The sequence below is a fragment of the Syzygium oleosum genome, unplaced genomic scaffold (assembly GCF_021117445.2).
Source record: "Syzygium oleosum isolate NSW1041296 unplaced genomic scaffold, Sole_v2.1 Sole_v2.02, whole genome shotgun sequence".
Classification (NCBI taxonomy): Eukaryota; Viridiplantae; Streptophyta; class Magnoliopsida; order Myrtales; family Myrtaceae; genus Syzygium; species Syzygium oleosum.
Window position 1 is genome coordinate 21,433,456 of NW_026607486.1, and position 26,131 is coordinate 21,459,586.

The 26,131-nt window shown below is 40.7% G+C and overlaps 3 protein-coding genes across 3 annotated transcripts; 1 reads left to right on the top strand and 2 right to left on the bottom strand.

The window, feature by feature from the left end:
• Nucleotides 1-1,559: 1,559 nt before the first annotated feature.
• LOC115673062 (uncharacterized) lies at nt 1,560-4,950 on the bottom strand. Its single transcript, XM_030595103.2, has 6 exons — nt 4,129-4,950; nt 3,367-3,495; nt 3,133-3,253; nt 2,964-3,045; nt 2,111-2,264; nt 1,560-2,023 (listed from the first exon to the last, which is right to left on the bottom strand). The coding sequence occupies exons 1-6, from the start codon at nt 4,378-4,380 to the stop codon at nt 1,889-1,891; spliced, it is 873 nt and encodes a 290-aa protein (XP_030450963.2). The 5' UTR covers nt 4,381-4,950; the 3' UTR covers nt 1,560-1,888.
• Nucleotides 4,951-6,206: 1,256 nt separating this feature from the next.
• LOC115673061 (uncharacterized) lies at nt 6,207-11,626 on the bottom strand. The gene is made up of 7 exons (XM_056308773.1): nt 11,081-11,626; nt 9,052-9,901; nt 8,428-8,707; nt 7,727-7,834; nt 7,234-7,512; nt 6,885-7,028; nt 6,207-6,680 (listed from the first exon to the last, which is right to left on the bottom strand). Exons 1-7 carry the CDS (start codon nt 11,385-11,387, stop codon nt 6,495-6,497), a joined length of 2,154 nt encoding a protein of 717 aa, XP_056164748.1. The 5' UTR covers nt 11,388-11,626; the 3' UTR covers nt 6,207-6,494.
• An 8,740-nt stretch (nt 11,627-20,366) lies between these two features.
• Nucleotides 20,367-25,842, top strand: LOC115673092 (PHD finger protein ALFIN-LIKE 2-like). Its single transcript, XM_030595157.2, has 5 exons — nt 20,367-20,643; nt 20,812-20,844; nt 21,333-21,555; nt 24,724-24,844; nt 25,233-25,842. Exons 1-5 carry the CDS (start codon nt 20,541-20,543, stop codon nt 25,482-25,484), a joined length of 732 nt encoding a protein of 243 aa, XP_030451017.1. The 5' UTR covers nt 20,367-20,540; the 3' UTR covers nt 25,485-25,842.
• The last annotated feature ends 289 nt before the right edge of the window (nt 25,843-26,131 follow it).

A 26,131-nucleotide genomic window follows, 5' to 3' on the forward strand; every position in this document is an offset into this window, starting at 1 on the left:
ACTGTTTCCAATTTGTGGGAAATTCGTCTGTGCTTGAATGTTCATTTCTGATCTTTCTATGAGTTCATGAAAGCAGAGGAAAGGACGCGCGATTCGGTCAATGTTCAAACGAAAAAGAAAGTCGCTTTTCGTGGTGTCGTTTCTCATTTGCATCGATCGGTTTCTTTCCGTCTACGTCTCAACATGTTGGCCAGGGAAGCTGAGGCAAGTTGTTGGCATGTTTACATTGCAATGGCAATGACACAATTTTCATAACAGTGTAACATGTGCAACGAAATCCTACCCGTTTTCACGGAATGGTATGATAAGTTCTCTTTGGTACGTCATACATGAACTCATGCTTTTGCGAGCTCCTGCAGCTTGTCACGTTCTTCTCGTTTGGATCTAGACGAACTTAACAACTCGTCTGCACTCGACGGAAGAAGATGAAAAGAGTAAAAAAGAGGCTCACCGCAAGTTTGCCCTCTTCATGATTCATAAATTAATCGCAAACCATATAAAATTTGCAGCGCAAGAATCTCCGAAATCAGATAGACACACGACACGGGAACCGACATTCTTGATTTCGGGCCAGACTTGCAGGCATACAAAAGGGCGAACAAGTTTTGGACAGCCAAGTGTTATTCTTTAGTTTTCAAGAAGAGATGCATCCAAACGACTGGTCATTGGACAAACTAAAGGGGCAAGAAAGTGAGACAACACGAGGAGAACAGGAAGGAGGCAAAGAGAGCGATACAGCTACTGATGATCTTGCTTTTCTTATCTGTACATGGAAGTTTGTTGCCGACAATTAGATTTAAAAATCCAATGTTGTCACAGATGATGTCTACTAGCTACCTGTAACTATGATTACAACACAAGTACCAGAAATATAAAAAAAAAAAAGAAAAGGAAAGAAGGAATTCGGTTGCTGAACTCCTCTGCCGTCAAGGCAAAGGCCTCTCGAACTCTGCCATCAGCTGGAGGACCGCGAAGTAGGCTTTGCAAGCTAGTGATTGGGTACGAGAGGTGAAACAAGACGACTCGTGATATTTGATGAACGCATTTCTCTTGTGAAGTTCAATCATGTTGCAGAAGGTCAAGAAATTGCTAACAGATGAGTTCGTGCTTAATCGTGTGACCTGTACCATCAATAGGATGAAATTGAGGCGGCATTGCGAAGGCGGGGAATCCCGAATGTATATATAGCGCGCGGTTGATATTCAATGAGGAATTGATCCTACAAGAGACTAATTATCTCGAGTTCCTGCATGCAGCGGGCAGCTGTCTGCTATAGTAACTGGGCATGGTTTCTTATATTTTTTCAGGAGAAGCAGCCGAAATTTCCGAGGCATCAAGGTGCTAAATTTTACCAGTAATAACTAACAAGCAGACCAAGATGTCCAATAATGGAAACTGCCATATGACAGGAAATCAGACAGCCGGATTTCCAACCCGTAGGTTGTCGTTTGAGCACACATTAGCCAGCCATACTATCTTAAATCATGACTATCTATGGTGGTTCAGAGAAGGAACAGGAGCAATCGATCACCGCTATATGTGTAAAACGTTCCAGCAACTGGTGAAAACCTTATTTTTTTTATTTGATCAAGAGAGTGTTCAGCACTCTGAAATGCGATTTGGACATTCTACAGGACTGCAAGCACATTAGTAAAGTTACAAGGAATAGTACTGTAGATTCTATCTACATTGTGTACAAGGACTTTTATCTATTGACAAAGATGCAGAAGTCAGAACTATGCTAGATACTCCGCAAACGCGGATCAGATATTGACACCTTTGGACCACCTGATTCCATACCAGCAAGACAATTGGCCAACATCGACCTCGTGCAAGATGCCACTTCTTTAGGATCACACAAAAACAATGGAGACTTTGGGTCTAGATGCTACGACGGCCTGCCAAAAGCAGGGATCCCATACTTCTGAAACCATTCGGGCATGCGAAAACGTTCGTAGAGCACGGGCCTCACATCTCTCTGCATAGAAAGGTGCTTCAGGAGTGGAAGCAGGACCTCCAGAAGCTGAAGCAGATGAGGAATATTGAGCAAAGTGATTGATCATAATGAAGAATTTATGGTTAAAAGTTATACCGAGAATAATCCGACTACCTGATCATCGGGCGGCTGTCCAGCAGTAAAAGGAATGCATGGAATCCCGTTGACTGGCTGCAGCAAGAAACTGAACGGGTTGTTATCGACAATGACTATTCGGCTGAGATCCTTTGAGAGGCAAGAAAGATCCTTCACATGCTCCCGATACGCCCTGCATGTTAGGATCAGGATACCAGCAACTTAGATAAGTCCATATGAAGGTGAGTCATGTACCAATACTGGAGATACGTCAGATTCCAGATTGATTAGGATAAATTACTCTAGGTGATATTACTTGAGCATTGCATGAGGCGATGGCTTAGGATACACCTAAAGATACCAAAATCTAAATCAATAACTAGCCAACATTACTTGTCAGATCTTGCTAAAAGGATATAAAAATCAGTAACGAATGACCTTTAACTCATCTAGCTGAGGATAAGGAGAAGGCATCGCAGATAACAATTTATTTAATTTAAGCCCCTAAATACCTTCAGAAGAATGGTGAACCTATTAGTTGAGACTGCTATAAGCATTTCAAGCTCTTTCTGTAGCCAACACTTAAGACTTATATTCTAAATCACCTTATAAAGCTTCAGTCTATGTATACCATGTGAAGAAATACCTGCTTTCTCTCGAATCATTCATCCGAGATTTTTTTGAATGATGACACATCCATCATATCGTCCTAAAACTCAGTACTCTCGTTTTTTTCAACGTATTGATATTTCATTACCAGATTCAGAGGTGAAAACCTCAAGAAATCAGGGCACTCTCAGGAGGAGAGACACGGATTTATGTTCCCATTCTCATTGTAAAAAGTCACTTATCACAGAGAAAGCAGATAGGACAAGGTGTAAAGTAAGCTTACGTGCTAATTGTTGAAGGTCGATAAAGTCGCTGACTAAATCTATTCTCTACGTCTATTGTGTCAACAAGCGGTCTTGCATATCCTGTAGCCATGAACATTTGAGTTATTGAACCTCAATTGCAATCGGCATAAAAGAAAAACTTGAAAAATCATGCAGACAGATAACAACCTTCAAGTCCAGCTGTAAACAGCACGAGATCCGCAAACTCATGGAGCTGTTTTAAGAATTCTCGCAGGCCCGGGCGCTCAAACACCGTCACAAGATTGACCTTAGGCTTTCCTTCAGAGTCCTTTTGAAGCGTAATAAATACTCAAGGAAACAAGAATCAAGACAACTCATCGGAGGAGATACCAAGACAATATCAGTCAAATCAAAACCGATTATGTCTAGAATGTAAAGCACCTTCTCTGAAGAAATGCATTCTAGGTCAAACCACTTCAATCCGGCTTCCACTGCTCGGTCACGAATAGCAGCAGGCAGACTCAGCGTCTCGTATGCACATATTAGAGTTTCATCTAAATCAAGCACTACCTGCATTGCATGTGTTTAATTAGTATCATGCTTGCACACGATGCTAAAAGACTATACGCTGAACACATTCAATCCCACCCCGCTTGTATACCCGAAAGAAACAGAACACATTCAATTTCACTTTTTCTCAAGTGATTTCAATCTTTTCTCCGCCTGCTCGTAGATATTATTTCACAGTACTTAAAAATCTTTAGTCACCACAGTTAATACATGCGAAAATGTCAACAAATTGATAAGCTTAGATATGATTGACCCAAATACACGACATTACCATGCAATTGATCACTCTATCTGTCTGTCTCTCTCTCTCTCTCTCACACACACACATGCGCCAGCGCGCGCACACAAATACAGAAATCATCAATAGATTTTCAAAAGAAGAACACAAATCCCAATCAAAGTACAAGATGACATCCTGAAAATGATTCCATATTTAGCTGAATAAAAGAGTACATAGCAACTTCAATCAAGCCTAATTAACACCAGTGAGACTACATCAACAAAACCTATTCAAATTAATCTTATCCCCAGTTTCCTCCCTTTAACATAGCTATACATTGAATATCAGTCACGGCATAAAGAAAGTTCCGACCTTTAATCAAGCAGCTAGAAGGGAAAAGCAAATTTCGTTACCGTGAGCCTCTCCACGGGTTCGGAAGAATCAGCGCCTTCGTCGGCAGCAGCGACACCGGCGGGCGGATCCTGGACGGGCAGCTCGGTGAGGGGCAGGGGCTTGAAGGAGGGAAAGCGGGAGAGGAGGAAGTCGCGAGTCCCGAGAGCCGTGGCGATGCGCAAGAAGAACTGGAAGAAGAAGGAGAGCAAGTCCCACAGCGACCTCCACAGCTGGATCGTCGTCGGGGGCGACTGGGTCAACTCGGCAGACATCTCTCTGGTTCTGAACGAAGAAGATGGACAAACAAGAACCTGGGTCTGTGCGGGCGGGTGTGGTTCGTTAATGGTTTGTGTCAGAAAATCACAGAAGCCCAATCTCTTTGTCCGTCGTGCTCCGAGACACACAAAGCCGAGAGAGAGAGAGAGAGAGAGAGAGAGAGAGAGAGACAGGGAGAGACGGAGGACGCGCCAACATGGCGACTGAGGAAGAAAACCAAAGTCATATGATGTCTCGGCGTCGTAGGTCAGACGCGGTTAACGTAATTCTTGATGCAATAAGAAAATTGCAGCTGTGAAAAAGCGAGGCACCCCACTTGTACTCCCGAAAGCAACAACAAGAGCAGCCATATCAGCAGCTCGAGCCTCGTGTCACCCAGTGCTTCGAGCTCGTCCAAGATGGAAATGGGATCTGTTAAAAAAAAAACAATAGAGCCAAAGATAATATCTAGAGATTGCCATCACGCACCGATTCAAAGGCGTGGCCTTGAGGAGGACGAGATGGTGATTCTTGGAAAAAGGTCAAGGTGAAAAGGATGTCTCTGCATCAATTGGACACGCTACTGAAATATCTACGCATACTTTTATAAAAATTTGATCTTTAAATTACATCTCCATAATCAGGAGTAGCTTGCTCTGCGAGTGGGACTTGCCCACATGAAAACCAAAAAAAACTAAGGAGAAGGGAAGGACCCAAAAGAAAACACTTGTTCGCACCAGCTTTGTTTGCTTGGGGGTTGGAAATAGGTAGTAGTTGATTTCTCTTTCTTTAATTCTTCAATTATTGGAAACGAAATGACCATATATTTTCACGAAACCATACCAAACTTGGTATCAAACTCTAGTTGGTCGAATTGAGAGGTCTGGGCGCTCGGTTGAAGGACTAAGTCGCCATTTGATATGTAATTTCGAAACCTAATACCGTGTATGTTTTTACCTCATATCTTATACTAGTCGTGGCATGTGTCGGAGTGGAACCTCTAATGGGAACTAGTAATTTCTAGTTTGTCGGGCGTTTTAGAACGTAGTCCTCTGTATTTCTTTTTTTTTTTACCCCCTTTGCACAAACAAAAACACTTCCTTTCGTGCCCGAGTGGATCAAATTTTCCAAAGTAGTGAACACGTTCGTGTGGTATGAACACGTTCTCCCATGTCATCACCTAATAAAACATTGCGAAAGTCGTGATCCATCTCTTTTCCGATAGGCATATGCCCACTTTCCGAGGACCAACCAAAAGGAGATAACATTGGTGTCAATTTGATGATGTTTGCCGAACAGAGGAGCTAACCCTCAACCGGATCAGACCGAAAGAAACAGGCCGAGGTTAGATAGTGACTGATTATGGACAATCAGAGTGCATGATTGGCCAAGATTTTTCTTCTTCTTTCTTTTTTTGATAGATTAATAGTTTTGGAAGCATTGTGGGTACAAGTTCAGATGCTTCCTCTATCTCTCTGTTTTCTTGTTTATATTAAACAAGAGCTGATTCTTTCAACTAACTTAGTATCAGGACATCACTCTTGCCATGAAACAATGGTAACTTTCTGTCAATTGGATTTTTGTGTTGATCCACTCAATTGATAGAAGCAACAGTGCAATTTCCAACCAACTTTTTCCGGCCCTTTGTCGCTAAGCAATTCCTCAGTAGCCACACCACAAGTCTTACAGGAACTATTCAGTCAATGATGTACACCAAATTTAAAACTGAGATTGATCTGATCTAAGATTTTCAGCTTGACTTCTTCAACCCAATTCGGGTGTTTGCTCACTCATTTCGTATATAGTATCGTTAGCAGGAGATCCGATGTTAATTGGAATGAGGTACAAGAATTTTTTTTTTTATCTCATATATTGAACAATCTCAATTAACAAGATGTAACCTCAAGCATGTTTACAACAACTCTTAATCTTTACAAGCTCGGATCACCTGGAGATGGAAGGCTCTGTATCGGGAGCTTTGTACAGAGGAAAAAAAAATTATGTGAACAAGCCAAAAAATTAACATTGCTCTGTATGCTGCATGTACACTAAAGCTGTTCTAATTTTCAGTGCTCAAATAATAGCACTTGCCAATCGATATGTTTCAAAACTTATTGGCATGACCTGTATATCAGCAAGAGAAAGAGTACTTGTGTGAAAGCCACGGATGCTCCAATGCCTCGCTCGCAGTAGGACGCCTCTTGGGGTCGATCTCCAGCAAGTTCCTCAAGAAGTCGAGAAACCCAATATCAGAAACCTGTACATGTCCTTCCAACGACGACTCCTCGGGAATTATGTACTCCAATTGATTTGTCTCCTGCCAAGAAAATGGGAAATATAGAAAAGAGTGAGACAAGAATTATGATTAGTGGTCTTCATTGGATATTCAGTTCCGTGAGTCGACACAATTTAACCGTATGCACACACTTTCTTTTTCAAACCAATGTTAAAAGTTCCGCAAGCCTTCACTGAAACATAAAACCAAAATTGAGGTTAAACAGTCGAGGTACATGCAACTCACCTCGTTAATGTAGTAGAGATCATATTCCTCCGTGAAATACTTAGGTGTCTCCTGTCCTTGTTCGAGCATCTCCTGATCAATGGGACCGAGCATGCCGATCATGCGTGCTAGAATCATTACAATTGCATCATTTGGAAATAACACCTGAAAAAAATCAATCAGAGAAACAGCAATGGATCATGAACTTGTTTGCTTCAAGTACACATCCAAGAAAGGGGTAGCGACTGAACGAATAGGAGATGGCACAGAAGTCATTCATAGTCATTAGTCATAAAAGCATAGTCCACCATTAAAGTTAAATCCAACATCTAGACTGCGTATGACCGTGAAGGGAGAAAGTTGTACATACTTCGCCAGAGCAAAGTTCCGCCAAGATGCAGCCAAGGGACCAAATGTCGATCTTTTGGTCATAAGGAAGGCCCAGTATGACTTCGGGAGCTCTATAGGAACGAGACTGGACGTAGAGGCACAAGTTGTCTGATTTAAAGCAACTGCTTCCAAGATCAATGACTTTAATCTCAGATCTTCTATAACTTTTAATGAGAATGTTCTCGGGCTTTAGGTCACAGTGTATAATCCCCAGTTGATGCAAGTAGTCCAGTGCCTCTAAACACTGACGAGTTATAACCTGTAGGTACAAAGATTAAAATGCCCTAGTTACATTTTCCACAATTCCACTTCTATGGACAAAGGCCGTATAGGATTAAGAAAAACCAACTCCACGGATGAAGTCTCTTGGCCCATAAAGGAACTCGAATTTGGCAGAAAACAGTCAGACGGAAAGAACAAATGACAATAATAGATCGGAGAGAACTACTGAGTCAAGCTATACTGAAATCGACCTGCAATCTATTCAGGTTGAAATAAGCTTCCCCACCAGATTCTTGGTTATACTTCTGAAATTCATAAAGATTTGATCGAAGAAGTTCACAAACAATGAACAGATGCTCCTGCAAAGTTGTATCAACAGGTTAGGAAAATAAAAAAGGAAATAAGTGATATCAAACACAAGCGCCCATGTCCGGAGACAGGGGGTAAAAAATCGAACTCCTACCAATTGGGCTGTGCTATATGCATTAGTTCTATTCCATGGTAGTCCAATTTGTGCTTTGTCCTTGTGAGTAATCATGTTTCAATCTACAGACGGATATGACAAGGAGAATTCCTACCTTCTGAAAAACTATTCGTAATACAGTGCACTCTGTGTATTATCAACTCAAGCAATTCACTTTGTTCATAAAAGTAATAAGCACACTGTACGCATTAACAGCTCTGATGGCACTCATTTCGTTTGCAAAAGGGTTAGGCACATGCCCATGAATAGTGAATGATACTATTCAACCTAAATATCCTTTGTAAAACCTGTTCAAAGTATTACAGGAGAAACAGCTGATACACGGCGAAAAGGATTTTTTATTTCTTGTACCAATTGAAGTTCAAATGGGTGCAGAGGTACACCAACTATATACGATATTAATTAATTTCTCTAGTAACAAATGGCATAGTTTGCAAGAGACATTCATCATATCCATCAATGCCCTACCTGATGATAAAAGTAGTCGTAGAGGCGCAGTATGTGGCATTCGTCAGCAGGATCATGCTTATTTACCAGCTTCAAAAGTTTTATTTCATCCAAACTCTGATCGAAGAAATCTTTATCATTTTTTATGATCTTCAGACAGACATCCACGCCTGTATACAAATCGTGTGCTTGAACAACCTTACTGAAAGCAGCGGAGCCAAGGTACTCTGTAACATAATATCTCCCTGCGATTACAGTATTTAGCACGATGGGCAGATCCTTGTTTTCTTCAAATCCAGTCCTGTACATGGCATAACATGTGAGTGCAAGTGTCCGTACCAATCAAAATTGTACAAGCGAGCTTCAAACCTTGATTTAGTAGAATCTTAAGGCAAGGGCAAATGCGATTGTGGAATACAACATGAAAAGATAAACCACTATCTATATTCTTCTTGTGTTCGAGAAAATGAACTATATCAATAGAGGCTCTTCTACTGAGTAGAATTTGCTAAAATGGATCACAGAGTTACAAAGTGCGAATTCCCATTCGTTATTAATACATATATGGCTTTTAATAGGTCGATTCATCTGCTCCTAAAATATCCTGATGAAAATTAATATCACTAGTAAAACATGTGGATATACCTGTTTCTACGGTGTATGATCCTCAAGTCAAAGATTTCGTATTCATCTTCCCGATTTTCTTGCATTAAAATCTCATCAGCAAAAACACTCTCCTCCCCTTGGCCTCCAACAGCTTCAGGATTGCCGATATCTCCATTCTCTATTGGATCATCAACATCTTCATTTTCGTCGATATTTTCAAATATAAACTCTTCCCCGCGATCCCCTTTATGTAAATCAGAGCTACTTCGAGGCCGATCAACAGAATCATCAGGAGTGTGCTTCGTTGCGTATCTGTTAGAACTCGTATTTGCTATATGTTTGGTGCCAGAATGATCTTCAGAGCACACACCTTCTACATCCTTCAACTTGAAGCCGATTGTGTCATTGCTTTGAAGGTTCAAATAGCTTCCATACATGAGACCTCCCCCATATGGCGTGGAATCCTCTTCCTTACCTTTAAAGCGTTCGCACTGACCCTCTTCATCAAAATGACGACTTTCAAATACATGAAGCTTTTGTCCTTCATTTGCAAAGGCCATGTCATAGAGACTAGGCTTATCTGAGTAATCAACATTTGAATCCGATCGAAATATATCATGGGTGCCATTACAATTTTCTGAATTATCGAGATATTCCTGCGACTCTAAATTCGTAATGAACTTATCCTCAGTCGGGCAGCCAAAGGGCTCTGATCCTTGAAAGGATGGAGTCAAGAAGTGTCCTTCATCCTTGTCGTCGTACCAGTACAAGTCATTTTGCAGATCATAATCGTTGTATTCACATGCCGTGCCGAACTGAGACAGTCTATCAGAAGAAGCATCAGAATTGGCTCTAGATACAGATCGAACTCCATATGGATTGACGAACTCTGCAAACACAAAAGGAAACGACGTGCAAGATGTCTATAAGATTTTGTGAAACCACTGCAGCTGTTCTAAAAACTTAAGCCGTTAGATAATTATTAGCTTAAGCCGTTAGATAATTATTCTAACACTCCCCCTCACGCTTAGTCTGGTCTTTTTGCCTAGTACTGAGCGTGGACATATTTAATTGGAGAGGCAAATGGGGCTGGGTAAAATTTGAACTCAGGACCTCCAGCTCTGATACCGTATAAGATTTTGTGGGACTACTACCACCTATTCTAAAAGCTTAAGCTATTAGATGAAGGTGTCGTTTAGGGTGCGTTCGTTTCGTGGAAAATGGGTGATTTGGAAAACATTTTCCCAAAATGATCGCTTATATTGTTTAGAAAAACAAATTAATGAAAAAAAATTTCAATCGCCCAAGAAAATAGTTAGGCATAGATTGTTATCGTTGATGAAAATATTTTCTCTTGACTAATTTTTCTAAACGATATAAGCAACCATTTTTCGGAAAATGTTTTCCAAATCACTCATTTTCCACGAAACGAGCATAACCTTAATATTTAATTATTCTAACAATGTCACACCAACATAGGCTTTGGCCAAAAATCAGAAAGAGAAGTCGCGATTCATTCCGCGAAGTACATAATCACTACGAAAAATTAGCCAAAAAAAGGGGCAGAAACAGGGCAATGTGGCTGTCATACTCATGGTCACCCCTAAACCATATCGATGATGAGTCACAGAAATTGGCGGGAATCAATGGGGAAATCAAAATTCCCCGATTCAATGCCAACTTTACACGGCAATACAAACAAGGTTGATGATTATCACCCCTTAAAGAACACCAAAGGAAAGGAGTAAAAGAGAGAACATTTCTTCCAGTTCCAGTTCACCTCAAAGCCTAAAAAAGCAAAGAGGAAGCATTACTTGATCAAGCATTGGTCGCATTAGGATCAAAGTTTCCAAATTTAGCATGGATTTTTCGTTTTTATTTATCAGGGAAAAAAATTTACCACTTGGCAACAATCTTACACAAATTAAGCATTACTTGCCTGATGACCGACACCGGCGTCAGATATTCGACGCCCGGTGTCCTCTGTGGTGTCAGAAACACAGCCACCAAGAAAATCGACATGGCTCTAAATTACGATTCAGCGCTCAAGTAGTGGGAAGATTGGAACCTGAAGAGCAGACGTCGCTGGTCGAAGAGCCCACGCTCACGAACCGGTCATCGGAGGACGCGCCGCTCGACCCCGCGGAGCAACCGCCGCCGCCGCCCCCCCTGCCCCCGGGGGGCCCCGGCCACCGGGAGCACGCCGGGACCCTGAGCGGCGGCGGCGGGGGGGCCATGGGGAACAGGAACTTCTCGAAGTCGAGGGAGCCCAGATCGGCCTTCTCGACGATGTCCTCCCGGAGGGCGGACTCGGCCTCGGAGAAGCCGTTCTTCCTCAGGAACTCGAGGACGGCTTCCACGTCGGGGACGGCCATTCCGCTGTGGGGGCGCGAGGGAAAGTCGAGGCTGGACCGAGAGAGTCGAAGGGGGACGAAGGGGTCGGGGCATGTGAGTCGCAAGTGGGAAAGGAGGGAGGTTGTTGTGGTGGCGCTTGCATGCTTGGGAGGAGAGAGAAAAGAGAGAGAGAAGAGAGAGAGAGAGTGGCGTCGTCTACTGTAAAACTGAAGCTAAGCTATGGATGGATGGGTGGATGGGTCGAGCTGGGAGACTGCTCGTCTTACCAAACTTCGAAAAGCGAGAGGTTGTGGGAAGGGGTTTAGGGAAGGTTTTTGGGGTCGCCGTGGGACCCACCTCATGCCCCGATCGGCCGACACGTGGCGCTCCTTCTGGCCCCGAAAGCGCCCCCCCCTGATCTTGATCCTCGTGGGATCCGACGGTGAGCGAAATATCCCCACCGTTCGTTATGGAACCGAACTGTTTGTCCGAATGAAACCCGGTCGTGTCCGAATTTCCTTGTTTTTCCTCGTACTTTTTTTTTATGTTTTATTAATGTGTTTTCCTTATTATCATACAAGTGCATTCATCCGACCCAAAAAAAATAAAAGAAGCAAAACGGACCACCCAAATCGAGAACCAACTTGTGTGATCTGGTTCTCTAGAGTATCGATCCAGTTCCCGATTTCTAAAAATGGAACCAGTATCTAGAAGGTTCGGTTCCTTGTTCCAAAGGGAACCAAACTGAAATGGCTATACATACTTTTTTTTTTAATTTCTTAAAAAAATTAGTAAAATATGAACTAAACTCTAAGTGAAATATGAGTTTTCGTTTGTCTTTTCAATTTAAGGATCATTACTGATGTTTGATCATTCATGATTGCAAAATAATTATTATCTCTCGATAATTGATCGGTTTAGTTGTTTTAGTTTATTATTTTCGATATGCAATTTATAAATCTCTTTTTTAATTTTTGTTTATCGTATAAGATATATGAGCACATAGTTAGGGTCCTTTTATTCATATCCTTTTTTTTTAAAGTATTAGAGAAGATGAAGAGATGGCATCAAGTAGTTGGAAAAAAAATGTGACCGATTCCATTAGACCGAACCGGAACTGGATCCGGTCCCCTACTCGAGGATCAACCGATCTGGTCTCCGGTTCTCGATATTGAAAACCAGGAACAGATTACCCTTAATTCACACATTTGTCCTTTTGATATATATATTTTTATATACAATAAAATATGGTGGAATATTTCTTTGCTTTGTTGACTTTTTTAAGGGGAGCCAGCCAATTGTTGTTGCTGGACCATTTCATGCCCCCACAACGCTCTCTTTTTTTTTTTTATCAAATAAAAAAAAACGCTCTCCTTTTTTATTTTATTTTATTATCAACTTTAATCTTTATAATTGTTCACTTTCCAATCCAACGGTGGCGATCTCTTCGCTCTTTTTTTTTTTTTTTGCTTTTTTTCTTTTTATATTCTATGGTGGGTGGAGGGAAATGATTTCAATTCTCCAATACGTTGATGCCATCCGATTTCACCTTTCAAAGATGACGGGAGCAAGAATTTTTCTCCTCCTCCTCCTCTTCCTCCTCCTCTTGCGATTAACAACTAGCAAAAGCAAATCATACCCCTCGAAAAAAAAAGAGATGGAATTTGATTTTGTTCCAAGGAATATGCCTTCGTGGAAATTCTCCGGTTCTTCCAGAATTCCCATTTTAACTCGTACGGATGGAACATGTCCCAGGAGACTTTTCTTTTCCTAACAAAAAAAAAAAACATAGAAGTTAGAAAAGTTCCAGCCTCATCGACCCCCCACTTGGATATAGACAAGCACCCGAAACCAAATCCCAAACTTTCTTCTCGCTAGCTTACAAAGCATCCTCGGCAAAATATCAGAAATTTTAAATGAGAAGAAGTTCATAAAGATCAATTCGAGTATCTTTATTGAGGCAACGGATTACTAATTAAAATACAACTCGGGGAAAGCTCGAGCTCATGAAATAATGCCGAGATTATCTCTCGGACGGGTTCGGACCGGCTAATTAATCGAATTCAAGGATGCAATTAGAAAGGACATAGAGCGATTAAAAAAGAAGAGGAAAGAAATTCGTGGCGTGGGGTCACGGAAATGGTTGTGGATTTAGAGAATGTGAGGGGGCAGGATAGGAGGGTGGTGGGTGTATGATTGCTCGTTTTATGGGTGCGACCTGCTTTTCGTGCGGTTCATGAATGGGCAACACCACCCACCGATGCTCATCATGTCGTTTCCTCCTAATTTGCGTGACCCGGGAACAGCTTTAGTCCCTTCCCTTTTCATGTGACCCGTATACCCAAAAGAAAGTTACAATCGTGATCTCCGGGGTCCCGTCTCGAAGTTCGAATCGTCGTATCCCGTCGAGGCTTTCGGTTTTTAATTTTTCTTCTTATGCGGGACTGCGACGGACACGGGACGGAGCTCGGATCACGCGTCGACGGCGCGAGAGTCCGGTGGATTCGGCGGTTTCGACGTGTCGACGCGCGTGCCCCACCCTCTCGTGCGGGGTGGGGAACTCTCCGCCGAATCGAGGCTATTGAGTGTCCACGAAACAGTTTCAATTTAGCGGCTACTTGGAAAGGAATGGCAGGAGTGATTACTTCTTCTCGGAAGAGGAAAAGATTACCAAAAACAATTTCCAAATTTCGCCTTCAATTGAGTCAAAGGCAAAGTTTTTCCGCCAATTATGCCTTCTTGGTTTCTTCCTTTGGATTCAAAGTGGCGAGCTTTTGTATCTTTTTTTGGAGTAAATATTTAGGGTTTTCCCTCAATAGAAAACGCGTGTAAAAGGAGCATCTACGTCTCTTCGTGACTAGACATGGAGTGGGAATTCAAATGAAGTAAATGCGAGTGACTATCTTTTTTTTTTTTTTTTTGGGTCGGTCCTACTCTATCTCTCACTCACGATACACACTCAGATTTGCGCCCCACCTCTTGCAGGGCGTGGGCGTCGAAACCCACATCTTAAATTACGTGGTCCTACCCCTACCCCCTGCGAAGGTGGGGATTCGAACTCCCCACCTCCCCCTTCTCAAGTGAGAAGGGTGGCCACTGGGGTAAACCCCCAGTGGTTCGAGTGACTATCTAGATGCCTTAAATTCGCAGCGACAGGAGGAGAGAGAGAGAGAGAGAGAGAGAGAGAGAGAGAGAGAGAGAGAACCGTGGAAGAAACGAGGCCAAGATGATTATTCTCTACTCAAAGTGAAGGTGACTAGTCCATCATTCTAGAACGATTAACGACTTCTAGACCGTGGATTTGCACATTGAAAGAAGAAGCAAAAAAGACAAAACCAACGAACAAACTACCGACGATGTACGGTGTTGCTGCCCACAAGTTGAGCCTTACACTTAGAAACACGGGGATGTAGACGCAGCCATTTTGAATCGACCGAGTGAAGACACGAAAAAACAAGAGCGCATGACTACGAGAATAACGTGTGATATGATTAACGTGAGGAAGTGCCGGCATTTGAATCGCGATTTGCACTTCGATGCCTTGTTAAGCAAACCTTTTCTCCCAAAAGCTTGAACCGTTAGGAAGCGGGGGACAACGATATTCCTGGTAGGATCTGGAGTACTAGTAAAAGTCCTTTCTTTACTTTTAACACGTCTTGAGAGAGAGAGGAAAGTCTCGGTAATTAGAATTTAGATTATTAATAATAACTAAAATACATGCCCATAATAAAAAAATTTCATAAAAGAACTAATCATTCATTAGGCCCGATTGGCAGTTCCATGTTCATTCCGATATTTTCTCGGAAAAAGTACCAAAAAAGTCCTAAACCTATTGCATTGATACAAATTCAATCATAAAACCTTTTAATTGGACCAATTTAGTTCTAAATATTTTTACATTGGTACCAATTCAGTCTATATGGCCAATGTAGGCCGGAAATCGCTAATATGGACGTCGGTCATCCTATATGATATTGCTGGCGCTAACATAGATACTTTTTTTATAGGGCCAAGAGTAAAAAAATTTCATAAAAAAAATTAATCACTTGTTAGGCCTGAAACGATGAGCTCGACCCACCCAATGCCACACTTTTTTTTTGGGGCCAGACTCAAGCCCGCCCATCTATTTAGGCTTAATAAATTTAATAGAGAGCCAGCAAAATGAAGAGGTATGGTATGCATGACAAATTTCGCGGAATTGATCTGCATAAACAGCTAGTGGGCTCAATGGGTCAAGTCTAATTGGGTTGCATCTTCATTTTGATTTGGGTTAACGTCATTAAAAATCCCAAATTGGTACCCAGGAAATATTTGCCTTGAACTAATTTTTCTCTTACAAAAAATTCCAAACCGGTATTCTCACGATAAATTTACCCTCCATTAGCATTCCATCCAATATGCTCCGGTTGACCATCCTCGTTGTTGCACAGTGATTCGTAGTTGCTGATTTCTTTTGTGTAGCACTGTTTCATTTTTGTCATTCATGAAATATCTATTTCTTGCTTGGCCTGAACATTACACCCTTAACTTGGCTCAGCTTGTGAGGTATGCAAAGAAATGTTGGCTACTGGTATCTTGAAATTGATTCAGCCATCAAAACATTGAAGGGGAATTCTTTACTTAAGAGGTTTTTAAAGATGGCTTGGAATGGAGCCATTTATTGTATTTGGAAAGATAGGAACTTAGCAATGCATGAAGCCTCTACTCCTTCAATTAATAGAACTATTGGAGGTGTGGTGAAAGTGCAGATGGGGGCTAACAGTAGTGAAAGAGACTGACTCTGTCACTTGGGGATCATCAAGAGTCATGCAAGAAATGGAAATATCTTATGGTGTAATATGAGTTTTGTGTGTAGCTGTTGTGGGTGTTCTCTTCATTGGAGTTGTCGTATGACATCACATAGGAATGTAGAAGTGGTTCATAGAGGAAGTTGGGACATTCATTTAGGTGAGCTTGCAATGTCGGTTACTGATTTTTTGGTCATAGTTTGTTTATTTCATGTGTTTTCCTGGTTGATGACATCCTCTGGAAAAGAAGTTGGACTGAGCATTATCTCTCGTCTTTCTAACGTTTCCTTGATCATCCCATTGACAGGGTGGATTATTTCAATGGATTGATCCTACATGAGAATGCGGAAATTTGTGGATTGATGATTCAGAAAGGAATCTTGGATGAGAGAATTGAAGTGGTGGAAAGTCAATTGAAAGCATGTAAGGAAAAAATCCAGACTTTACAAATGCAGCAAGATCGGAATGTGCATGATTGGACACAACTAAAGCAACTCAATAACAACTTACGGGTGCGACTTGCAAAATTGGAAGCAAAGGATAATATCTATCACAGAGCCATGCTTCTAGTGATTGGAGTGATGTGTGTCCTGATGTTGTTCAAGTTGGATCGAAGGACACAACATTGCGTGCCTTAGTTTTGCAGCAATGTTGATGCAGGGATACCATCGTATATGTTATTGTTGTTTTTATAATCAATGACAACAATGTTGTGAAAGCAATGCGGATCTTGGGGGGAGGGGAGTTGTAGATCTTGTTGTGCTGTGTCGTAGATCTTGTTGTAGTAAATTATTCAATGCTGTGAAGGCAATGAAACTTGTGTATATCTCATTATTGATTTTGGGTCAATGAAAGGATTTTGGGTAAATCTCATCTTGAATGTGTGCTCATTCCATGTGTTGGTCTCTGATTCCTTCTTATGCACTATCATTTCTGATGCCGAGCATAAGACTGCTGTTTTCATCTGCAATCTTAAAAAGGTAATTATCTCAGCTGGGAAAGGTGGTCTGCCGATGTTTGCATAAGCATATAGCTTGTCCCTCATTAAGGAAATTATGCTAGAAAAAATAAGTGAACATGAAGAAAGGACTGCCAGTTTCTGGACGCGAGTCATATTGACGATCCCACAATTAGGGCTAATGAGTGGGGTAGTACAGTAGATAATTTTGTTTATCAGCACCAGAACATTGCTAGTCTTTTCTTGTAACAGTTCTGTCAAGAGCTGTCGCCTCTCTCTATTGATGCACACTCCAGGTTTTAGTATTACTTGAAACTGCTGTATTGTTGTATCCCAAACTGCAGTATTGGAGCAGCAACACAACACCAAATTGAGTTGAAATACAGCAGCAATACAAGCTTCATGAACACCATCTCTAACAGCAGCAATGCAATACTTAAATCAGCAATACAAGTGAACACCATCTCTAACAAGCTTCACGAGTTGAAACTCCATCTCTAACCGGGGAAAGAAAAAAGAAAAAATGTTCAAAACAATTTCACGAACACCATCTTTAACTTTCGTATAAAAAAGAAACGCCATCTTTAACCGCAGCAATACAACAGGAAAGACATTTACAACATCTCAAACAGCAGCAATACAAGCTTTATGAACATCGTCCCTAACATCACAATCAGCACCAACACATCCAACTCCAGTCATCATCCTAGTCCAATACTTCTAACTCCCACCGCAGATTCATTGCCTTGCTCCACTTTGAGATTCTTGCGTTTTAGGGGTCCAGAGACTTGGCTTTAAACATCCCTTGTATGGTCGGCACCACTCCGACGAATTTCTTGTACTGTGTTACTACCAGGCATTTAAAATACACGGCGGACAAAATGCTATTTTGCTAATCACAGTGGACTAAAAAATCCTCAAGAAAATAAAATATATTACTAAAGTATGAGTTTCCAGTGGTTTTAGATACATAATGGCCATACCTTGTAGAACTTGGAAGAAGATCAACTATATTAACATTTTACTGTGGCAAATTCAAAACCAAATGAACTGTACAAGTGGACTACTCACCCTCCTCTTCTTACATCTCACAACATATGATTGTGACCTTACAGATCTAGTTATGGTATCTTCACCTAGTTTGTTAGATGCCCCTCTTTCAGTGACTGGTTGCTTGGCACGCTTCCTCGGGCTACTTCTTTTGCCCCGCTGACAAAGGACATGTATAAGAAAGGTATTTTAAGGGCAAAGTTTGCTTGAATTCCATACAGTATAAGTGCTGGAGATTGGGCATGGTGTCTTGTTGGGTCCAATAACATGACAGGTGGAGCATGTCATGGTAACACCAGCTTTCGACATTTTATTAGGATCAATGTTAGTGACTTTTGGCTTCCTTATTCTTTTCCTTTTCTCAGCCTTCTTCTTCTCACCGATGGGTCTCTTCCTGTCTGTTTTGTGTCTCTTGGAAGCTTTCTAAATGGCGGAGGAAATAAAATCACCTCACTAATCCTAGCCATAATCATTTTTGTAGCACTTAATTAATTGATGAACGAGAGAGCATGACTACATGGTATCTCCAATGCCTGCAAGCACGTCTTCTCATTCGGATCAACCACAAACCTATCATCATTTACAAGGCAAGCTCAATACATATGTTGAATTAAACCTCAAAAGCCTTTAGGGCCCTTCCCCCTCAAGACGACGGGCTTCTCGGCCACGGCCAAGCGGTACTTGGCGATCCCCTGGTCCCAATTCGAAAATCTGCTAATTCCCCAATGATTGCCTTAATTCAGCCAATCTAATGCCCAAACGATTTCTCCCCATTTTAAAACCCAAAATGATGTCGTTTAGGGAGAATTTATGCTCAGTTTTCCACGTCATTCTCCATGGCAGATCGGACGAGACATTGTCCATCACGAGTATTACATGCGTGCATTTCAACGTACATATTGCACAAACTACCGATGAAGGGTAGAGACGTAACGGTTAGGGATTTTTTGTGAAACGAAAAATTTATAAATTGCATGAATACGGGTTTAGGATCTTTAATGGCATTAACTCATATTTTGTTATTGGACCATCTCATCAAAGCTTCATCAATTTCATTCCTTAGCGAAAGGTTAAGGACTAAAAAGGAACAACTCGCCCTGTTTGACAATCCAACAAAAAAAAAGTATCCCATTTGAATCTTCTTTTTCCATTTTTTGTTGGTAGAATAAATATCGGTTTTTCCCCACTCACACATGCAATGAAACCAAAACAATTATTAATATAACTTTTATGAAATTATCTCGAATGGCATGTATAAAACTTGTAATAAGATTAAATTATATATATATGCAAATAGTTGGTGCATTTTATCTTTTAGATATAATTCTTAAAAAGTTGTTCGATTGGAAGAATAATTGAGTGCAAATGTGCTAAAGCACCATGCTCTTCTCAACAACATTTTATAGAAATTTATGGATCGACTGACTTCGGCAGCCTATTTCATTCTCATTTCCCGAATATTTCAATACTCCATTTCACTTTTCAGCAAAAACAAAATTTCGAATTCAAAAGTTTTCCAATATTATGGAATAAAAAAAGAAGCTTTTTATGAAAGATGTATTCTCCGAGCAGTAGCAGTCATGAATGAATTTTCACTTTTACCCCAAAACACAAGAAAAAATTAATTTCAAAATATTGCTCCCGAGTCTGTCCGTTAAATCCACAATTTATTTTGGGAAAAAAGTCACAAAAAATCTCAAATTTTGCTTATTGTGACACATTTCCCTGAACTTTTTTGTGATATCTCCGACACATTTACGTTAATTTTTTTCTTATGACATAAAAAAAACCCTAAACTTGTACCTATGTGACACATTTATCTTCCATCAAGATTTTGATAGATGATTTAACAGCCAAAACAATATATATATTTTTTTATTTCAATCAACGCTGTTTGATTTATAGTGTCAATGCAAACAGATTTTTAACGGTTTTCATTGACAGAATTTTGACGAAAGGTGAATGTGTCACATTGATATAAGTTTGTGATTTTTTATGTAATAAATTTTTTTTCAGGGTAAATACGTTATAATGAGTATGGTTTAGGGTTTTTGGTTGCTTCTGCCCTTTCATTTTTGTAATCTAATTTCTTTTTTCCTCTTCTATTTACATCGTCTCAAAAAGTCAAAAGGAGGGTCAATTGCAATTTGGGACTGCAGAAAAGAAAACTGAAAAACTAAAAAAAAAAAACTCAAAACACCTGGAGCTGCATATAGCGCAATTTGTCTCCATTTCCGATTTCTCTCTCTCTCCGCCTCTCCATACTCTGCAGCTCTACATCGAGGATCGCAGTGCTCCGAGATATATATGTATGCGACCGTAGCCCTGAAGAGAGATCCATCTTCATCTCTCTGACTCTGGTGGGTATCTGGGCAAAAGAAGAAATCTTGGTCCATGTTATGATGGCCTCTTCGATCTCGTCATCCAGTCCTCGCACTGTAGAAGAGATCTTCAAGGACTACAGCGCCCGGCGCACTGCCCTCGTCCGCGCCCTCACCTACGGTACCGATCGTTGCGCCGTCGCCCCCCTCTTTGGATCTTCACATGCATGCGTTTTTTCCTCTTTTTTTTCCTGGGTCCGAGTTCGAATGCGTGCGCCTTCGGTGTTTCTTTTTAATTCTTTGTTTCTGGGTTGACGACGTTGTTGGTGTTGGGGTGAATTTGTTTCAGATGTGGATGAATTCTACTCGCTCTGCGATCCAGGTGAGGCTCGATGTTCTTTGGGTTTCTTGTTGGTTGTTGTTTTTCCTTCGAATTAAAGGGCAAATGCAAGATTGCTGCTTTACGCTTTTTAGAGAAAAAGGTTTTGACTTTAGCTTGTGCTGCAATTTTGGAGAAGCGGGATGAGGTATGTGGGAAATGGGTAACTGCTGTTAGGTGATTTTTCTATGGAACTGTGGTCAATTTGATTGGGGAAGTGGCTGTGATGGGTTGATAAGAAAGGGGGTAAGTGTGCTTTAGGTTATTGTTGGTTCTTTCATTCACGATCTGAAAGGAAATTCTTCTTCTTCTTTTTTCCTTTGATTTCTTAATGGGTATTTCAGTTGTGATTACGGACTCTAAATGTTAAAGCTCCATTTTTTTATCTTTTGGGGGGGGGGGGGGGGGTTCGGCGGTGAATCTAATGTTTTCTCCGTTTGAGACGAGTGATTAAACTGTTGTATCTGTGGATGGATATTTTGCATTTCAAGAAAAGGAGAATTTGTGTCTGTATGGTCACCCAAACGAATCATGGGAGGTGGCTCTGCCCGCCGAGGAAGTTCCTCCAGAGCTTCCTGAACCAGCCTTGGGCATTAACTTCGCTAGAGATGGAATGAAACGCAAGGACTGGCTGTCTTTGGTGGCTGTGCATAGTGACTGTTGGTTGCTCTCTGTGGCCTTCTACTTTGGTGCTCGACTTAACCGCAATGAAAGGTACTTTCTTTTTGCCTGCACTTGCTGAAGATTGTCATTGCATATGCGGCATACTGAAAGGGTCTGTTGAGGTCAGTATCGTGATTCTGGGTGCCCTACGTCCCAACTCAGCAAGGCAGCCAGTTAATCACGCAATTAAGAGATACCAACATAAATTTAATGGTGCTAGCTTATTCTAGTAAAAAAGCCATTCTGCAATCTTTCGCCCAAGTTTGGATTTTGAATTAGCTACAGCAACTTGAAGTGTTTTACACTATCAGATTGTTATAGTCGAAGTTGCACTATTGTTCATAGTTTGAGTAAACACCGTGTAATTAATATTGGTTCCATTACAATCAATGACTCCAAAGTGAATTCTTGATAATGTATTTTGACTCAAATCAACCTGGCTGAATTGCAGTTAAATTTGTTAAGCTTTTTGTCATCAATTGCAGTCTTGGCAAGTGGTCTGTGTTAAAATTAATACTTTTAAAAGTACCATGATCTACTTAACTATTGTTGAGGCGTGCTTTCACTAGAACTTGGGACTATGTGGGAACACCCCCGGATCATAGCAGAAATACTCAGAAAACCTGTGTTTAAAAACTTATAGCGACTCCTTGTTGGTTCAGAAACAGATATTAATGATGGGGAACTGATGTGCCAACATGTTGAAAGTTCTAATTTTGCTCGATTGCTTTATGGGAATGACTTTTCATTATTTGAAATACTCAGAAAACCTGTGTTTAAAAACTTATAGCGTCCCCTTGTTGGTTCAGAAACAGATATTAATGATGGGGAACTGATGTGCCAACATATTAAAAGTTATAATTTACTAGATTGCTTTATGGGATTGACTTTTCATTATGAAAACTATGTTATCACCTCTCTTTTGATATTGGTTCTGTCATTCAATTGACAATGGTTTTCATGACTACTTTTACCATACTGTCCTTTTGTATTCTCCCCTCATTCTGACTTCTATGAAAGATATGAAATTAAATTTTCATCTAGCTTCTTGCATGTATGTACTGATTGACATTAAGCGTTCTTGTGGAAGGTGTAATCGGGTCCTCTGTCATTTACTTGACATTGGTTTTCACGACTATAAGATACTGTCCTTTTGTTTTCTCCCATTATTCTGACTTCTATGAAAGATTTTTAAATTTAATTTAACTCTAGCTTCTTGCATGCATCTACTGATTGACCCTAACCCTTCTGTGGAAAAGGTAATTGGGTCCTTTTCTTTGGTATTCGTTGCAAGTTCTCTTACTGAGTATCTTGAGATTGTCACTTTATGATCATGCGTGTAATGAATATTTATCTTTCTTGCATGTATTTTTTTTTCCTGAACAATGCTTTCATGAAGCTTGTGTTTGATTGAATATATTGGGTATATGTTGTATTTAATGTGACAATAACAAGTTGAGTTGCTAGTTCCTTGTGTGGAGTGTGTTAATTTGATCACATCGTCAGAATGGTTTTTTTGTTCTATAAAGTATATTACTCGAGTTCTCAGAAGCTGGTATTACATTAGAGATGTCTTGTTTGTAGCTATACTACCAAGCATTAAAGTTACGAGAATGAGAGACTTTTACCCTTCCTTCCTCTCGTGGTGTATTTCTTCTGCTCTCAGAGGGTTCCTTCAACCACATGTAATCTCATCACATGCTCGAGCACAAACCATCCTGCCTTTCTCTTATCATATACTTTGGGTGGTTACAAAAAATCTGTATTATACACCTCATTGTGCAATTTGTGGGGATTTTTAACTAGAGGGCGCGAAGTGGTTTGAAACTAGAGGATGTAGGGTGTGGTTGAGGTAAAAGCTGGGGATGGTTTTTGGAATTTTATTTCCTTTTTGACCTTCTATATCGAAGTGTCATGTACAGTCACTTGTTTTTTTTTTGCCCCAGGGATGAGCAATAGTATGCGAGGCATCTAGTATAGAAAAAGCAAAGACAAGCAACCCAATTATAAGGAAAGATAATAAACAAAGTAACCCCGGGACATATAGACCAAAAATGACTCTGAGTCTCACAAGTCCTTCCAAAGATAAAATGGAAAAAAGAAATTACAACAGTTAAAGTCAACTTGCTTCACTGAAGGGGGATGAAAAGAAATTCAACTCCTTGGTTGGTTACTTTTATTTCCAATATTCTCTTGGCTTGGAGGAAAATGGTGTCTTAGGTCATGAATATCTGTCAACTAGATGTTTGTAAATATACTGAACTAATAAAACAGAAGTTGAGAGCCATTTACGCATTCCAACAATTATAGGACTTAGAGTCTTGGGTTTTCTCTAGTTTTCCTTCTTTACTTGCCAGTCTGCTATGTCCTTGAGGATTTTGTTTCTAAGTTGATCTTTAGGCAAACTTTAATTCAAGTGGCATTTTTGTTTTGTTGTAAAGGACGAAAATATGAGAAAGTATGCAACTCTGTGGTAGGAGATATCGAGATGTGAATTCTGAGGAGGAGAAATAAGTATGTAGTGAAAATTTTTGCATGTGGTTGACTTGCACCACCAGCATTAAGGAAACCTAATTGCTCTTTACGTGACAACCTAATAGAATTGACCGGTTTGACTTTCGCTAGTATCATGCTCTGAACATTTCATTGTTAAGAAAAGATTGATGATATGAAGTAAAATGAAGTCCTTAATGATATTTTACGAGAAAATGGTTGATGGAACTCATGATGATAAAATTACTGACAGTTTTAAGGAAACATTATGAGCAAATGCAGGCACTTTCTCCACTGTGCATGTAGATGGTAGTTGGTACTTCATTGAGGTCACTACACAAGTTGGTACTAGAATGGTCAAAGCAGGATCTAAGAAAACTCCAGTACACCTTATATTAGGACCTTGCGCTCCTGATCGAGCCTTCAATGAGGTCACTCTCTGTCTCTGTCACTGTCTCATGCAAGCACGCTCTCACAGAGACATGTATACACCCACACAAGCAGTCACACAGATTTACATTTGTCACTGTGTTGCATGAGTCATTGATTCTCCAATGTGCTGTCAAACAACTACAGTGTTTGCACTATCCTCTGCTCGTGCAAGTGTATTATCATGCCAGAGTTGTTGATTTTTAAGCTCCTCATACTTGATCTACTTCTGCCTGTATGGGGTTATTTCTTGTCCTGATACAAGGAATGAGAACTTCAATATTCCAAATTTTGCAGGAAGCGTTTATTTAGCCTGATAAATGACCTGCCAACCCTTTTTGAAGTTGTAACGGAGAGAAAGCCTATAAAAGACAAGCCTACCATGGACAGCGGGAGCAAGTCAAAAAACAGCACTAAGGTTAATCTCTCTCTCTCTCTCTCTCCCTCTCTCTCTCTCTCTTATATACTTACCTTTGCATTTTCAATCCAAGCTTATTTTCTTACTACTTCTTTATGATGACATCCACTCGATATGGAAGATTACTGACATTGAGCTACCCCTTTGTCCCTCGTCTTATTTCCGATTCACCTAACTAACAATCTGAGATTTAGCAAATTGGGACTGTTGTTCCAATTGGAGTGGCAATGTTGATCAACATGGTGGAGGTCCATATATGTCATAGTAAACTCAAGCGTCTCATGATAAAACATCTCTCTCTCTCTCTCTCTCTCTCTCTCTCTCTCTCTCTCTCTCTCTCTCTCTCTCTCTCTCTCTCTCTAAGCGCAACCTTAATTTTGTGTTGCAGAGATCCATCGATGGACCAACTAGAAGCACCCCAAAGCCATTCGAAGATAACTATGGCGAAGAGGAAGATGAACATAGCGAAACACTCTGTGGAAGCTGCGGCGGCAACTACAGTGCCGACGAGTTTTGGATCTGCTGTGACATCTGTGAAAGGTGGTTCCATGGGAAATGCGTGAAGATAACACCGGCCAAGGCCGAGAACATTAAGCAGTACAAATGCCCTTCTTGTAGCTCAAAAAGGAGCAGGCAGTAGTAGCTCTGGAGGCTAAACCAAGTGGAGGGGTTTAGTTGGGAGCATGACAGCTTTGGCGGTTTAACTACAGCATCATGGTAATTAATATCATCCAAAAGCATCAAATCTGAAGTTAGTCCTCTAATTAATACTACAATTCTTTTTGTTTTGCTGCTAAGTTATGTTTGAAGTGTTTAGCCGTAGAAAAGTCAGTACTTTGTCCTCGGGAAAGACTTCGGCTGCTTTGTGCACAAATCAGTCTCTCTATGGATGTTTGTATTGTAAGAAATGTCTTACCTTAATAGTAGTTTACAAGATTTGAGCTGATCGTTCAGCACAAACATGATATCCATATTTATGTAGGTTTCCTCATTTCTAAGACTGGAACATATGGACTTTCCTGGACTATGAACTTAAGAGCTTAGGGCATGCGAATGACAACAGCGACCAATCTCGTCTCGAGTTCCATTTTTCATTTCCGTTCTTGGGGTTTTTTTGTTTGGTCGAAATGTTCTAGGGATTTGCCTTGTAGAAAAGCAGGAGTCCATTAGCCTCCTGATAGTGTATGCAAGAGTCAGGCACTTGCAAAGCTCTACCTAACATGCGAGACCTGGCTCGAATAAGTAGACTAGGCCAAGGTTTTTCTTTCAAATCTATGTGTATGCTTC

Coding starts and splice junctions, on each gene's coding strand:
- LOC115673062 (XM_030595103.2), bottom strand. CDS start 4,380: ATGTCTGCCGAGTTGACCCAGTCGCCCCCGACGACGATCCAGCTGTGG. Junction 3,046..3,132: donor GTTTACAGCTGGACTTGAAG/GTTGTTATCTGT, acceptor TCATGGCTACAG/GATATGCAAGACCGCTTGTT. Junction 2,024..2,110: donor GACAGCCGCCCGATGATCAG/GTAGTCGGATTA, acceptor CATCTGCTTCAG/CTTCTGGAGGTCCTGCTTCC.
- LOC115673061 (XM_056308773.1), bottom strand. CDS start 11,387: ATGGCCGTCCCCGACGTGGAAGCCGTCCTCGAGTTCCTGAGGAAGAAC. Junction 9,902..11,080: donor CAGCGACGTCTGCTCTTCAG/GTTCCAATCTTC, acceptor TTGTGTTTGCAG/AGTTCGTCAATCCATATGGA. Junction 7,513..7,726: donor TCAACCTGAATAGATTGCAG/GTCGATTTCAGT, acceptor TTGTACCTACAG/GTTATAACTCGTCAGTGTTT.
- LOC115673092 (XM_030595157.2), top strand. CDS start 20,541: ATGATGGCCTCTTCGATCTCGTCATCCAGTCCTCGCACTGTAGAAGAG. Junction 21,556..24,723: donor CGACTTAACCGCAATGAAAG/GTACTTTCTTTT, acceptor CAAATTTTGCAG/GAAGCGTTTATTTAGCCTGA. Junction 24,845..25,232: donor AGTCAAAAAACAGCACTAAG/GTTAATCTCTCT, acceptor TTTGTGTTGCAG/AGATCCATCGATGGACCAAC.